This window comes from Ovis aries, chromosome 12 (genome assembly GCF_016772045.2).
Source record: "Ovis aries strain OAR_USU_Benz2616 breed Rambouillet chromosome 12, ARS-UI_Ramb_v3.0, whole genome shotgun sequence".
NCBI classification, from domain to species: Eukaryota; Metazoa; Chordata; class Mammalia; order Artiodactyla; family Bovidae; genus Ovis; species Ovis aries.
Window position 1 is genome coordinate 29,476,944 of NC_056065.1, and position 15,403 is coordinate 29,492,346.

Genomic DNA, 15,403 nt, shown 5'->3' on the forward strand with positions numbered 1-15,403 from the left:
GGGTTTCTAAGATATATAATAATACTGGCAAATTAGAATTTTAACACTTTCCAGTTCTTATATCTGATTATTATACTTTTTGGCAGAAACTATGTGTATGTTTTTCTGGGTCACTGCAACTCACTTCTGTTTGGCTCTAATTCTCGGCAATTTATTTGGTGCTACTCTCTGGCTTATGTAAGAACATAAAAGAAGAAAGCAAGCAAAGTTATCAGCAAGAAGGAAACTGACATTGATGTTTCTGTGATAAATAAGAATACTGTGACACTTCTTCAAAGACACTAACTTCTTGGAATGGGGGAAAAAGATCCATAATACAGGGCAACCACTAAGAAAATAATACAGAGATGTGTGGTAAAAGAGTCAACAGAGAAATCATAAATAATAAATCACTAAAAAATGCTCAACTCAAAGGAAGGATCAATAGAATACTGATGAGACAAGGAGAAAACAAACAACAAATGACATAGCTAAATCTACTACATTTATAAATATATTAATTAAAAATAGTCTAAAGCAGGCTTCAGCAAACTGTGGCCTGAGGGTCAAATATGACACAACACTTGTTTTATAAATAAAACTGTCTTTGAACACAACCAAATCCATTCATTTGCAAATTGTCAAAGGCTACTTTCACACTACAGAGACAGAATAGAGTAGCTGCCACACAAACCATATGGTCTTCCTTCAAGATCTAAATATTTACAGTCTGGCACTTTACTGAAAAAGTCTGCTGACCATGGTCTAAACAGTGCAGAGATTATCACAGTGTATAAGGAAGGCAAAACCCAACTATATGGTATGCATGAGACATTCCCTTTAAATACAAATACAAAAAGAAAAAGGCTATATTTATGTAAAACAAATTAAGACTACACTACAAGGAATATCACCTTATCTAAAGTAAACATTTCATAATGCTAAAAGGGTTGGTATATCAGGAAGACATAAAAATTGAAAAAGTGTATACCCCCATTAAGAGTTCCAAAATGTATAAAATAAACAGTGATAAATTACAGGAGGAGGAACAGGCATACTCACAATTATATTTGGAGACTTTAATACCCCTCCCTCAAAAACACTGAACAAATTTCAACAAATTATGGAAGATCTAATGACAACATCAACCATCTTGACCCAACTGACATTTATAAAGACTAAAAGCAACAAATGTAGAATAAAAACTAATTCCAAGTACACATGGAGTGTTCATAAAGACAAGCCATATTCCAATCATACGGCAAATTTCAATAAACCTTAAAACTTTTGAAAAATTAAGAGTGTGATGTCTGATGATAAAATGAATTAAAGTCAATAACAGTAAGATAGTTTACAAAGTCCAAAAATTACCAAAGTAAATGATGCACATAATGACTCACCAAAGAAGACATCAACATTAAATAGTATTTTGATATGAATGACAGTGAAAATATAACATCAATATATACACCTAACTCTGCTTAGAGAGAAATTTATAGCTTTAATGCTTAAACTGGAATGGAAATGAATCAAAGATCTAAGTTTCTGTCTAGAGAAGCATAAAGAAGAGGAACAAATTAAATCCAGAGAAATTAAAAGGAAAGAAATAACAAAGATTTTTTAAATGCTTAAAAAACAAAAAAAAAAGGTTTAAGGTAAAAAGAGGCAAGTGAGTGAAAGTCGCTCAGTTGTGTCCAACTCTTTGAGACCCCATGGACTGTTCAGCCCATGGAATTCTCCAGGCAAGAATACTGGAGTGCGTAGCCGTTCCCTTCTCCAGGTCTCTAGCATTGCAGGTGGATTCTTTACCAGCTGAGCCACCAGGGAAGCCCAAAAAGAGACAAAAGTATAGACAATTCACAAAGCCGAAGTAGCTTTGTTCAATTATTAACAACACTGAAAAACTTCTACATGACTGATCAAGAGAAATAAAACATGAATTATAAATATATGCAGTAATAGAGAGAATATCATCTTGTATTCCACAGACATCAAGAAATAACAGATATTATGAACAACCTTATACATTCAAAAATTTAAAAGAATTATCCAAATTCTATGAAACACAAAACTTACTGACGGCGACAAAAGATGAAATAGAAAATCTTACTAACTTTGTAAGCATCAAGAAGTTAAATTAGTAGGATTAAATGCCCCAGAAAGAAATAGCCAAGTCCAGATGGCGTCACTGGTAAATATTAAAGAAAAATAAATACATAAATAAATAAACACATATTTTTTCTGAAAAGAGAAAACACTCCCCGATTCATAAGTCCAGCATAACCTGATGTCAATATTTGACATAGACATGATTTAAAACAAGAAAATTATAGGTCAACATTTGGCTCAGACAGTAAAGAATCTGCCTGCAATACAGAGGACCTGGGTTAGATTCCTGGGTTGGAAAGATCCCCTGGAGAAGGAAATAGTAACCCACTCCAATATTGTTGCCTGGAGAATTCCATGGACAAAGTAGCCCAGTGAGTTACAGACCATGGGGTTGCAAAGAGTTGGACACAACTGAGCAACTTTTACTTTCTTTCCCCTGAATATAAACATGGAAACAGTTAAGAAAATATCAAGGAACTGAATAAATCAATTATCTCAAAAGGACAGTAGTGAAAGTGAAAGTGGCTCAGTAGTGTCCTGGAGAAGTCCATGGAATTCTCCAGGCCAGAATACTGGAGTGGGTAGCTGTTCCCTTCTCCAGGGATCTTCCCAGCCCAGAGATCGAACCCAGGTCTCCCATGTTGCAGGTAGATTCTTTACTAGCTGAGGCACAGGGAAGCCACAAAGGACAGTAAGTCATGACCAAATGGAGTTTATCCTAGGGAGTAATTTAATATTTGAAAATCAATCTACATAACATCAAAGGCATAATTCATGAAAGAATTGATAAGCTGGGCTTCATTTAAAAACTTCTGCTCTGTGAAGGATACTGTCAAAAGCATGAGAAACATGCCTTGCGAAAAAACTATTTGCAAAAGATATCTGATGAAGGATTATCATCTAAAATGTAGCATAAAAAAATCTCTTAAAGTTCCACAATAAGAAAACAAACCATCCTGTTAAAAGATTAAAGATCTTAATATATGCTTTACCAAAGAAGATATACAGATGATAAATAAGCACATGAAAAGATGCTCAACATCCTCTAGGGAACTACAAATTAAAACAATAAGATGCCACTACACACCCATTAGAATGACCAAAATTCAAAATACTGACAGCTGCTAAATGATGGTGAGCATGTGGAGCAATAGGAACTCTCATTCACTGCTGGTGGGAATGCAAAATGGTACAACCACTTTGGTAGACTGTTTGGTGGTTTCTCACAAACTTAAATAATGCTCTTAAACATATGATTCAGCAATTCTGTTTCTTGGTATTTAGGCAAACGAATTGAAAGTTGATGTCCACATGACTGTTTATAGCAGTTTTGTTCATAATTACCAAAACTTGGTAAAAAACAAAGATGTCCTTCAGTAGGTGAAAGGATAAATAAGCAGTGGTACATTCAAACAAGGAAATATTCCCTGGTGCTAAAAAGGAGTCATCAAGCAATATATAGACACAAAGGAAACTTAAAATGACTATTATTACATGGAAGAAGCCAATCTGAAAAAGCTATATACCGTATAATTTCAAGTCAATGACATTTGGGAAAAGGCAAAAACTATGATGGCAGGAAAAAGATCAGTGGTGATCAGAGGTTAGGAGAGGGAAGGGATGGATAGGCAGAGCACAGAGGATTTTTAAGGCAGTGAAAAACTATTACGTATTATACTAAAATGCGGGATAAATGTAACTATACATTTTTCTAATGTATAACACCAAGAGTGAAGTCTAATGTAAACTATAGACTACACCTTATGATATGTCAATGTAGATTCAACAGTTATAATAAATGTATCATTCTTGTGTGGTAGGCTTGTGTCCAAGGGAAAGGGGTATACAAAAATTCTTTGTACTTTGTGCTCAATCTTGCCATGGACCTAAAACTACTCTAAAATAACAAAGCCTATTTTAAAAATCCATCAAATTAATCCACCAAATTAACAGAATAAAAGAGTAAATCCGCATGACTACTAAATCCTCAGAAAACTAATAATAGAAGTTAATTTCCTTAATCAGATAAAGGGTACCTACAAAACCACATACAATTAATATCATACTTACTTGTCAAACACTAAATCCTATCTCCTTAACAGGAATAAAGTAAGAACATGTACCCTCAAGATACCCATTCAGTGTTTCATTAGAGGTCCGAATTAGTAAAATAAGTCAAAATAGAGAAACAGAACACAAACTTTAGAAAGTGAAAAGGATACTATTCCTATTCTCAGATAATATGGCTCTTTGCAGGGAACAACTAAGAAAGTAACAACCAAAAAAACCAAGACTATTTAAAAAATAATCAATGAATTTAGAAAATAAAGTCAGATAAAAAATGAAAATAAAGTCAGATAAAAAATGCTCTTACACACTAACAGCATACTATGTGAAATATAAATTTTTAAATATCATTTACATTAGCATCAAAAAACATAAAAATTTTAGCAATAAATTTAACAAATTATGAACAAGATCTATACACTAAAATTACAAAATACTCTTTAAAAAAGTTAAAAGACAAAGAAAATTGCCATGTTCATGGACTAACTAGTAGCCTGAAGATTAAGATGTCAGTCTTCCCAATATTAATCTACAAATTGAATGTAAACTCAATTTCAATACCAGTAAGTTTTTATGGAAACTGACATACTGATTTCTAAAATTTATATAATAATGGAGAAGTCCTCAGTTAAAACAAACACTCAACTCTACAGTATAAACCTACAAATCAAGATTGTGTGGTACTGACATAAGGATAGAAAAAGATATTGATGAAGTAGAACAAAAGAGGAAAAACAGATCAACATTCGTATGGTCAACTGACGTTTTTGACAAAGGTAATGAAGTAATTCAAAAGAGGAGAAGCAGCCTTTTCAACAAATGGTGCTGAAACTGCCATGTGCCATGTGGATAGCCACAGGGAAAAAAATTAACCTCGATCCTTATCTCATATCAGACATGAATTAATCTGAAATGAATCACCAATCTAAACATAAGAGCTAAAACTACAACAGTTTTAGGGAAAGACATAAGTAAATATCTCTGTGAACTGGATATAAATAAGGATTTATTACAAAGAACACAGGAAAAAAATAACCATTAAGGGAAAAAATTGATAAAATTAAACCTAACTTCTGCTCATCAAAAGACATTTTTAAGAAAATTAACAGGAAATTTATCCAGCCTTTGAGAAAATACTGACAAAATATTTATCTGACAAAAGACATCTATAAATATAAAATATAAAGAATTCTTACAACTTAATGACACAAATACTTCATTTTTTTCACTGAACAAAATATCTGAACATATACTTCACAAAGGAAGATATAACACAAAAATTCATCATTCTGTTTTCATATAACACAAATCCACATAACAATGCGATTTAGCCATAAGACACTATTATACATCCATTAGAATGACTAAAATTTAAAAGACCCAGAAGAAAAAAAATACTGGTGAGAACACAGAACTGATAGGAATACAAAATGGTATAACCCTATTAGAAAAAAAAATGTAGTTTCTTTTCAATTTAAATATGCATCTACTACTTAGCAGTTCCAATCCATTACTTATCCAAGAAAAATGAACACACAGTTCCGTAAAACTTGTACACAAATATTCACTTCAGTTTTAATCCTAACAACCAAAAATGAGAAACTATGCAATTGTTTATCAATAGAAGAATAAACTATGGTATACTAAAAAAGCAGTGTACTAATCAGCAATAAAAAGTATTACTACATTTGATCACAAGAATGAATCTCACAGACATTATTCTGAGCAAAGGAAGCCAGACACAAAAGATTATGTTTGGTATGATTTTCATTTACATGAAATTTTCAAATGGTCAACACTAATCCATGGTTAAAATACAGAACAGTGGTTGCCACTTGACAGAAGTTACGGGAAACTAACAGGAAAGGGAACTTCTTAGAGTGACAGAAACATTCTGTATCTTGAGAAAGGTGAATCCATTTGTCAAAACTCATAGAATTGTACCTAATACAACTAGAGTATTTCAACATATATAAAATTTACCTCCAAAGATATAAACAAACAACCAAAAGAAACTGCACTCCCAGTCTAGATGGCTTCACCAATGAAAATACTTTCAAACATATATAGAAACAGCAATAACCTTAAACAAACTCAGAAAATTGATAATATGCGAATAACTCCCAACTTGTCTTAAGAGATATGCATAACATTTTTAAAATATAAGGAAATTAAAAGATAGATAAATTAAAGGCCAATCTTTTTCATGCACATAACAAAAAATGGTAAACAAAATATTAGCAAATCAAAACCAACAATATACTAAAAGAATACATCAGAAACAACCAGATTTATATAGCAATCCACTATTGGTATATTTAAAAATTAATCAATATTACTTCCACATTAACCAGATATAGAAGTTAAGTCATGTAATCCAAACAGATATAGAAAACCTTTGGACAAAAGTTAATTCTGATGCATGATAAAAGCTCTCAGCAGACTAGGACTGCAAGGAAAACCTCCTTCACCTAAAAAAGAGTACATCCTTAACCTAAAAAGAGTAACAATTAAAAAAAAAAAAGCTGTAGCAAACTTTGTACTTACCCCTGAATCACAAACCACACAAAAATTTGTTTTCAAAAACTGAATTCAATGTTTTAAGCAAAAAACTTCTCTATTGCAACAATATGGAAAAAGAAATAAAAGGAAAAATGAAAGAACGAAAAAAGCTGTCTTTATTTGGAAATGGTATGACTACGCACATGAAATTTTTTTAATTTATAAATACACTAGACTTAGTTAATACATCAAGATATTTAAATACAAGATCAATACACAAAAGTTAATTGTATTTCTAGTCTAGCAGCAGTTATAGGCTCATCAATAAACATCAGACCCAAAAATAAATTTAATGAAACCATGAACAAAAATTCTACATTGAAAACTACTAAAAATTAATAAAAGTGTTGAAAGTGAAAGTAAACTCACTCAGTTGTGTCCGACTCTTTGCGACCCCATGGACTGTACCCCACCAGACATGGGATTCTCCAGGAAAGAATACTGGAGTGGGTTGCCATTTCCTTCTCCAGGGGATCTTCCCGACCCAGGGATTGAACCCGGGTTTCCCACATGGCAGGCAGATGCTTTATCCTCTGAGCCACCAGGGAACTCAAAAATTAATAAAAGTAGCACACATAACACCTGACCAACAGAAGTTCCTTTGCAATCAAATGTAGAAAAGTAGTCTTTAAATAAATGATGACATGAAATCCACAAAGAATAAAATGAACCTTGACTATACCTCACAAAGCACAAAATAATACCAGATGGATCACAGACATAAATGAAAAAAGACTTTTTATAGATTATATAACAGGAAACATCTTCATGACTTTCAGGGTAGAAAAAATTTAACAAATACAAAAAAACACTAAAAATAAAGAAAAGCTTAATTAAATGCATTTCACCAAAATTAAAATCTTCTCTTCAATAAAAGATCTATACAGAGGAAAGTCAAGCCACAGACAGGAAGAGATTTTGTTTAATACATGAGCATGCGTGCACACACATGTACACACACACACACACCTCTAACAAAGAACTTGTGTCCAGAATATACCAATGAGTCACCTGTTCCCACTCCCCCAGGCCCCAAATGTGGACTTTACAAAAAAGGGTGTCCAAGTTACATGAAGTGATACGAAAATGGGCTCAACTTTAAATGTTATCAGGAAATATGAAATCACAATCAATACCACTACTCATGCACCAAAAAAATGTCTAAAGTCTAAAAATTGACCCAACTGCTGGTGAGGTCGTGAAGCAACTGGGACCTTCACACATTGTTAGCAGGAATATAATCTGACCTAACCAACCGGGATATTATTTGGCACTACCAACTAAATCTAAATATGCTTACCATATGACCGAAATTCTACTAGGGTTACGGCAAACAGAGATGAATGCTTCTGTCTCCCAAAAGACATGTATATGAACGTCCATAACAACATTATTTACAACAGTCAAAAATAAATTTGAGTAGTTGTAGTATATTCATACAGAGGAATATTGTAGATCAATAAAAAACAAAAGTGAATTATACAAGCATAATACTGAGCAAAAGAAGCCAGAAACAAAACAAATATATATATATATAATATAATTCCACTAGTACAGCATTCAAAAACAGGCAAAATAAATCTATAATTATAGAAGTCAGAATAGATGGTTACTGAGAAGGTGGTTATTCACAGAGAGGCGGGCAATAGAAGGCTATTCTGATCAACATAAAGGTTACAGAAGTTCATGCAAATGTACAGATTCACTGAGCTAAGTATGTATATGGATGTGAGAGCTGGACTGTGAAGAAGGCTGAATGCCGAAGAATCAATGCTTTTGAACTGTGGTGTTGAAGACTCTTGAGAGTCCCTTGGACTATAAGGAGATCCAACCAGTCCATCCTAAAGGAGATCAGTCCTGGGTGTTCACTGAAAGGACTGATGCTGAAGCTGAAACTCCAATACTTTGGCCACCTCATGCAAAGAGTTGACTCATTGGAAAAGACCCCGATGCTGGGAGGGATTGCGGGCAGGAGAAGGGGACGACAGAGGATGAGATGGCTGGATGGCATCACCAACTCGATGGACTTGTGTTTGGGTAAACTCCGGGAGTTGGTGATGGACAGGGAGGCCTGGCGTGCTGTGGTTCATGGGGTTGCAAACAGTCGGACACGACTGAGCAACTGAACTGAACTGAACTGAAGTATGTATATTAACACAATTTTGTTAATACCTCAAAATAAATGTATTTTCAGACCAAAAAAGGCAGATCTGGCAGACCTGGCAAAATATTACTAAAGGATACTTTTAAGTCAAAAGGAAAAGCCTATCAAAGAGAAATATATCAATGTAAATAAATATGTGAATGTGAAGAGTAAAAAACTGTAAATACACAGGTAAATCTAAAATGAAGAGGGATAGTATAATCATATCTTTTGGGGTTTCAAATATATTCAGAGCTAAAAGACAATAATGACAAAAAAAAAAAAAAAAGGGAAATGGCAAAATAATGGATTGGCCAAAAGTTCATTCAGGTTTTTTTGTGAGATGTTCTGGAAAAACCCAAACAAACTTTTGGCCACTCAGTACAAATTTACTAAGAATAGAAGAAGCAATCTCAGGAAACCAATAAAAGAAGGTGCATCTAAGAAATAATAGAAGGGGGAAAGACTAATTTAAAATACTCAGTTAATCCAAGAATTGAGAGAAAGACAATACTAAATGTGCAAGACAAATAGAAAACAAATAAGAATAATGTGATTATATTTAAATGCCAACTGACTATATTCCAATTAAAGATAAGAAATTTATCAGACTGAATTTAAAACCCAAAACTATATTCTATTAAATGGTAAACATGCAAAGTTATAGAAAACTGAAACTAAAAGGGTGGAATAAGATATTTCATGCAGAAGACTAATAATAAGAGCTGGAATCATTCAACTAATCTCAGATGAAGTAAAGGTGAACTTTATTACTTAGAGATAACAGGCATGATCACATCCTGATAAAAGAGTTAATAACTAGGGAGATATAATAATGTTATATCTGCTATCGGTAAAAACTGAAAGAAATAAAATAAAAAAGAAATAAGCAAATCCTCTCTCAGGAAATGAAGCAACAAGCAGGAAAAACACTAAGGATATGGGAGATTTAAACAAGATTAGTATCTTTCACCTAACTGATATTTACAGAACACCATACAGCAAATTTCAAAGATGGGAAAGCACACAGTACATACTCCCTGACTGCTCTAGAATTAAATTATCACTCAGAAGCAGAAGCATAACTAAAAATGCACCAAGCAGAGACTGAGAAATAAACTTCTAAAATCAAAGATGAAAAAGATCCACTAGAGAAATCTAAAATCACATTGGAAATTACACTGTATTTAAGGAAAACTATAATGAAAATATGACACATCAAAACTTCGCTATAGCTAAAGCTGCATAGAGGACAAAGTATAGAAAAGAGCTAGAAATCAATGCTCTGTCTCCACAAGTTAGGAAAGGAACAGCAAGTTAAAACCAAAGACAGAGAATATTTTAAGAGCAAAAACGAGTGAAACAGAAAACAAATCTAGTATAGGAAAACTGAAAGGGCAAAAGTTAATTCACTGAAAAAAATAACAGAATTGATCAACCTCAAAGCATAACAAACAAAAAAAATGAGAAGAGTAAATGACCAATACAGCAATAAATTTGAAAAATTAGGTGACGTGGATGAACCTAGCAAAACTGACACACCTGTGCAGAAAATCCACACAGCCCAACTTCAATTGTTAAAAATGAATATAAAATGTAAAACTCTCTCTCTAGGAGGCTCAAATGCAATGTGGGAGACCTGGGTTCAATTCCTGGGTTGGGAGGATCCCCTGGAGAAGGAAATGGACCAGTGAAATTTTCTAAGCATTTAAGGAAGAAATAATAATCTTCTCAAACTCTTCTAGAGAACAATAAAAGAGGAGACACCTCCCTCTTTATGAGGCCAGTATAACCAAGATACCAAAATCTGATCAGGATGTGGTAAGGAGGAAAATGTCAGGCCAATTCCTGTTAAAGATCCAAAACACACACACAAATAGTAAACCAAGTCCAACAGTAAATTAAAAGGATAACATATCTCAAAAAAGCTGGCTTATTTTAGAAATGCAAAGTTAGTTTCACATTTGAAAATAAATCGGTGTAACTCAAGTAATTAAGGAGAAAAGCCATGTCTCAAAAGATGCTAATAAAGCATTGATTAAAATCCAACACAATTCATGATTTTAAAAGTACAATTAGCTACGTTGCTGAATATGAAGTCAATACACAAAATTCAATTGCAGTTCTAACTACTAGTAAAAACAATTAGAAAATAAAACTTAACATAACAATCTAATTAAAACAGCATGAAGAATATAACATACCTAGGAATAAATCTGCTGAAAAATGCATAAATTATCTCTACTGAATGAAAACTACAAATAATTCATGGGTTAAATTTATAAGGCCCTAAATAAATGAAGGAACATACTATGTTCATGGATTGGTTGAATCAATATTATTAAGATGTAAATTAACTTCAAAGTAATCTCTAGTTAAGTGCAATCCTCATCAAAATTCCAGATATGTGAGTGCTGAGTATAGATGTGGGAGTAAGTACAAACTGAAACATTTATTCCAAATTATATGAAAATATAAAGGGTTAACAAGAGAGGCAAAGAGAGAAGTTACAGTAAATATACTACCAGATATTAAGACTTCTCAAACTAAAGGTAATTTAAGGCAGTGTACTATTGACACAGGAGAGACAAATATACAAACAGAAGAGTCCACATACTCAAACTTCAATAACATATAGAAAATAGAAATATACTGGGAAAAAATCCAGGCAGAAAGATTTCATTCAAAATTTTAATCATTTCTGATCAATAATATCAATTACAAAAGCAAGTAAATAATATTTTAGTTAAGTACTTTCAAAGACTGTATAAAATAGCTTGCAAAACAAGTATCAGATCTCTACAAAATCTTTATCTCTTACCTCTCCAAAAGCCCCTCGACCAATCACCTTTAATATTTCAAAGTCTTCTCTATGTAATCTCATCTGTTTCACTTTAGAAGTAAATGGTTTAGCTGAAACAAAAACATAATATCAATTATTGAAATGTGATACAAATTAGATATAAACAGTATTTCTTAAACATGATTAAGGATTAAGCTGAAGTATTTAATAGTCCCATGAAACTATACTGCAAAGAAATAGTTTTAATTTCCATGTTTCATTGATTTCTTACATATGAATTATATTTTTGGTGGAAAACATATTTTTAAAAGCCAAATAACATAAAATAATGCAAAGTAGCAGTGACATACAAATGAGATCATTATATTCTTATGTTAAACATTCCATGTATTCTAACTCAATGCTAGATATATATTTTAACACAAAGATCCAAGGAGTAAAAGGAAGTATGTTGGCACCAGAGAGATTCAGCAGTTCCCACACAGTAAATTAAAATTTCTGCCACGTTCATTCATTTATTTCTTCTTTTAACATGCCTTTAGCAAGAGCTGATATTATACAAAGCATGGTGACAATTACTGGAGTTTTAAACAAATATAATTACAATATGGTACCTTCATTCAAGAACTTCACAGTCTTTCTGAAAGACTGTTTACACAGTATGTAAACACATAACACAATAATGTGATCAAAGTTTCTAACAGAGATAGACACAAAGCGCTTCAGGGTCAGTGAGAATGGAACCCTAATTCTCTTATGTGAACACTAATGAGGGAGTAAGTTTGGACCTGGGCCTTGAGGACTAAGTAAACTTTGCTACTTTACCTGTTTGCACTGTAGATATTCCCAGCAAAGTGAAAGTGAAGTCACTCAGTTGTGTCCAACCCTTTGAGACCCCATGGACTGTAGCCTGCCAGGCTCCTCTGTCCATGGGATTCTCCAGGCAAGAAAACTGGAGTGGGTTGCCATTTCCTTCTCCAGGGGATCTTCCCAACCCAGGAACTGAACCCAGGTCTCCCACATTGCAGGCAGATGCTTTACCCTCTGAGCTGCCAGGGAAGCCCCATTCCCAGGAAAGGGAGAGATATTTGCATATTAAGGGAAGCAAGAAAGTGAAATTTGGGTGATAATGGTAAATAATTGATTGCTATAATAGAATTGTAACAATAAAAAAGAAATCAGGGCTAGAAAACGGAAAATGGAAATGGCCTTGGATGCCATGCAAGAAACTTAAACATTATTAACTATAAAGAGTATATTGAAATTTAAAAAAATTATAAAATAAATTATACGTTCTGCTGTCTCTGAGAGAAATTTAGACCTTTCACCTTTCCTCCCCTGATGTCGCTCCTTATTCTCACACAAAAAGTAGTTAATGATTAAAAGGTCTTTATATATGGGTACAGCTCTCTTCTCCTTCCTATCATGGACCAGAATGTAGAAGATTAAAGGTATGTATTTAAGCTCTAGAAGAGTGAAAGAAACACAGAATGCCTTACCACTTGTTTTGGTCTAAGATATTTAGCCCTAACTAGTTTAGAAAAGAGGGGTATTCCACATTGCAGAACACAGTCTATGAGAGATTTCTGCATTGGTTTAGAAGTTTCTGCAGTGGTTTAGATTTCTGCTTTAGATTGTCAGGAAAGGAAATACAGATTGAATCTCTATTTGGAATTCACATAACAGAAAAGATGAAGATCAAATAAACAGATCAAATCTGAATGAAGGTATAAAGGATCTCATATTGTGAGAGAGAGATGTAAAGCCAAGCAGTTAACATTTCAATAAAATAACCAAGACATCTTAGTCTTGAACAAACTGGACTGGACAAACGGTGAGACTGTGAAATCACTCAGGGTCCTAATAGAAATAAATTATTCCAATCTGAGGATAGTTTATTTACAAATAGATTATTTACAAAGAATGGCATCCCACTCCAGTACTCTTGCCTGGGAAATCCCATGGACAAAGGAGCCTGGTAGGCTACGGTCCATGGGGTCACAAAGAGTCGGACACGACTGAGCGACTTCACTTTCACTTTTCACTTTCATGCATTGGAGAAGGAAATGGCAACCCACTCCAGTGTTCTTGCCTGGAGAATCCCAGGGACGGGGGAGCCTGGTGGGCTGCCGTCTGTGGGGTCGCACAGAGTCGGACACGACTGGTGCGACTTAGCAGCAGCAACAGCAGGTGGGTTATAAGCCATGGCAAGAAATAGTGCAATAATCTTGAGACCAGTGTCCTTCTCTTTCCCTGCTTCTACACAAGTGTATCGGAAATACTTGGCTAAAATTGGTACACATAGAATGTGTAAATTAAAAATAAAGACCTGGAGCCAGCCAGGGGAGACTAGAATTACTCTAGTTGTCAGCTAGAGCTGGAAAATATCACAACACAGCTTACACTACATTGAACAGTTCTTTGTTTCTTCTACTTCTCTTTATAACCCTGTCCCCCTCAAGATTTCCAAATATCTTAATCCAAGCAGAGGATACGTTCTATACCTCTGTTTCATTCTGACCCTAAATCCAAAGACAGCAAATTCAACACAGACAACTATGGCTAAAGAATAATTCTATATATGCCTTCCTCTGGGTAGCATTATCTAAAAGGTTAGAAATCCAAGTATTTCAATCCTCTAAAACACCATCATAAAACAGGAAAACTTTTTTTGAAAACTAAAGTATCTGAAATACAATTCAGGTAAGCAAATGGTTGCTGAAACAATCTTTAGCAAAGGTACAAAGAGTAACAATATGTCAAAAAATAAATGATATTATCTTTCCATGCAACAGTATACATTCTGCAAGCACCAAGCAAATGAGTAGTTAAATCATGTATGATTATGGATTCAGTCAGATATCCACATTTTATGGCACCTTGTAGTATTATTAACAACATGAATTAAAAGAATAATTCTGTCCATTCTTTATTTCCTGGAAACTGCTAGCAAAAATATCATTTCTTTAACACAACAAAACAATTCTATTTACAGACGTTCAAAAATGAGTTTCACAAATTTCTTCAGAAGTCTCACAGTTTACCAATATTTATTCACTCAAAAAGTATCTCTGAATATTCACTATAGGCCAAGCATTTTATAAGATGTAAAAGGTAGAAAGATAAATAAAATAGTGCTTTGTTCTCAAGTAAACAAACTATGCAATAAGTGTTACTCTCCCAATTTTTCAGTGTTGAATGCAAATGGCTAATAAAGAGAAAATTATGTACACAATACAAGAATTAGAGAAATGCAAATAAACTTAGTAATATTCTATTATTTAACAACCAAATATGGCAAAAATAAAAGAATCTGAAACCACCAAGATTTTCCAGAGTGTGACTAACAGGTATTTTCATACATAACTGGTAGGACTGTTAATTACAACCTCTGCGGACAAGATTTTGTTTTCTTTTCTATTCTCTTAACATGGCATTTTACTTTAAAAGATTTTAGAAGTTGATACATCTTTGTACAGTTTGAGATAAATCTGCCTTGCTTATAATGTATTTTTTATTTTTTTATTTTGGTATTTTTAATTTTGTAATATTGTATTTATGATTTCTTTTTATATTTATTATTTATTTATTTTGGTTGTGCTGGGTCTTAGTTGCAGCATGCAGGATTGTTTGTTTGTCTAGTTTCAGCATGCAAACTCTCAGCTGTGGCATGTGGAATCATGCTCCCTGACCAGGGATTGAACTTGGGACCCCTGCACTGGGAGGGCACAGTCTTAGCC

At 33.5% G+C, this 15,403-nt stretch overlaps 1 protein-coding gene across 21 annotated transcripts in view; it reads right to left on the minus strand.

The window, feature by feature from the left end:
* Window positions 1–15,403, minus strand: part of CDC42BPA (CDC42 binding protein kinase alpha) — a 298,329-nt gene that overhangs the window by 236,413 nt on the left and 46,513 nt on the right. For all 21 annotated transcript variants that reach the window (XM_004013640.6, XM_060396358.1, XM_060396357.1 and 18 more), the window contains exon 2: window positions 11,682–11,773. In XM_004013640.6, coding sequence (XP_004013689.2) covers window positions 11,682–11,773 — 92 coding nt within the window. The remainder of the gene's footprint in view (window positions 1–11,681; window positions 11,774–15,403) is intronic.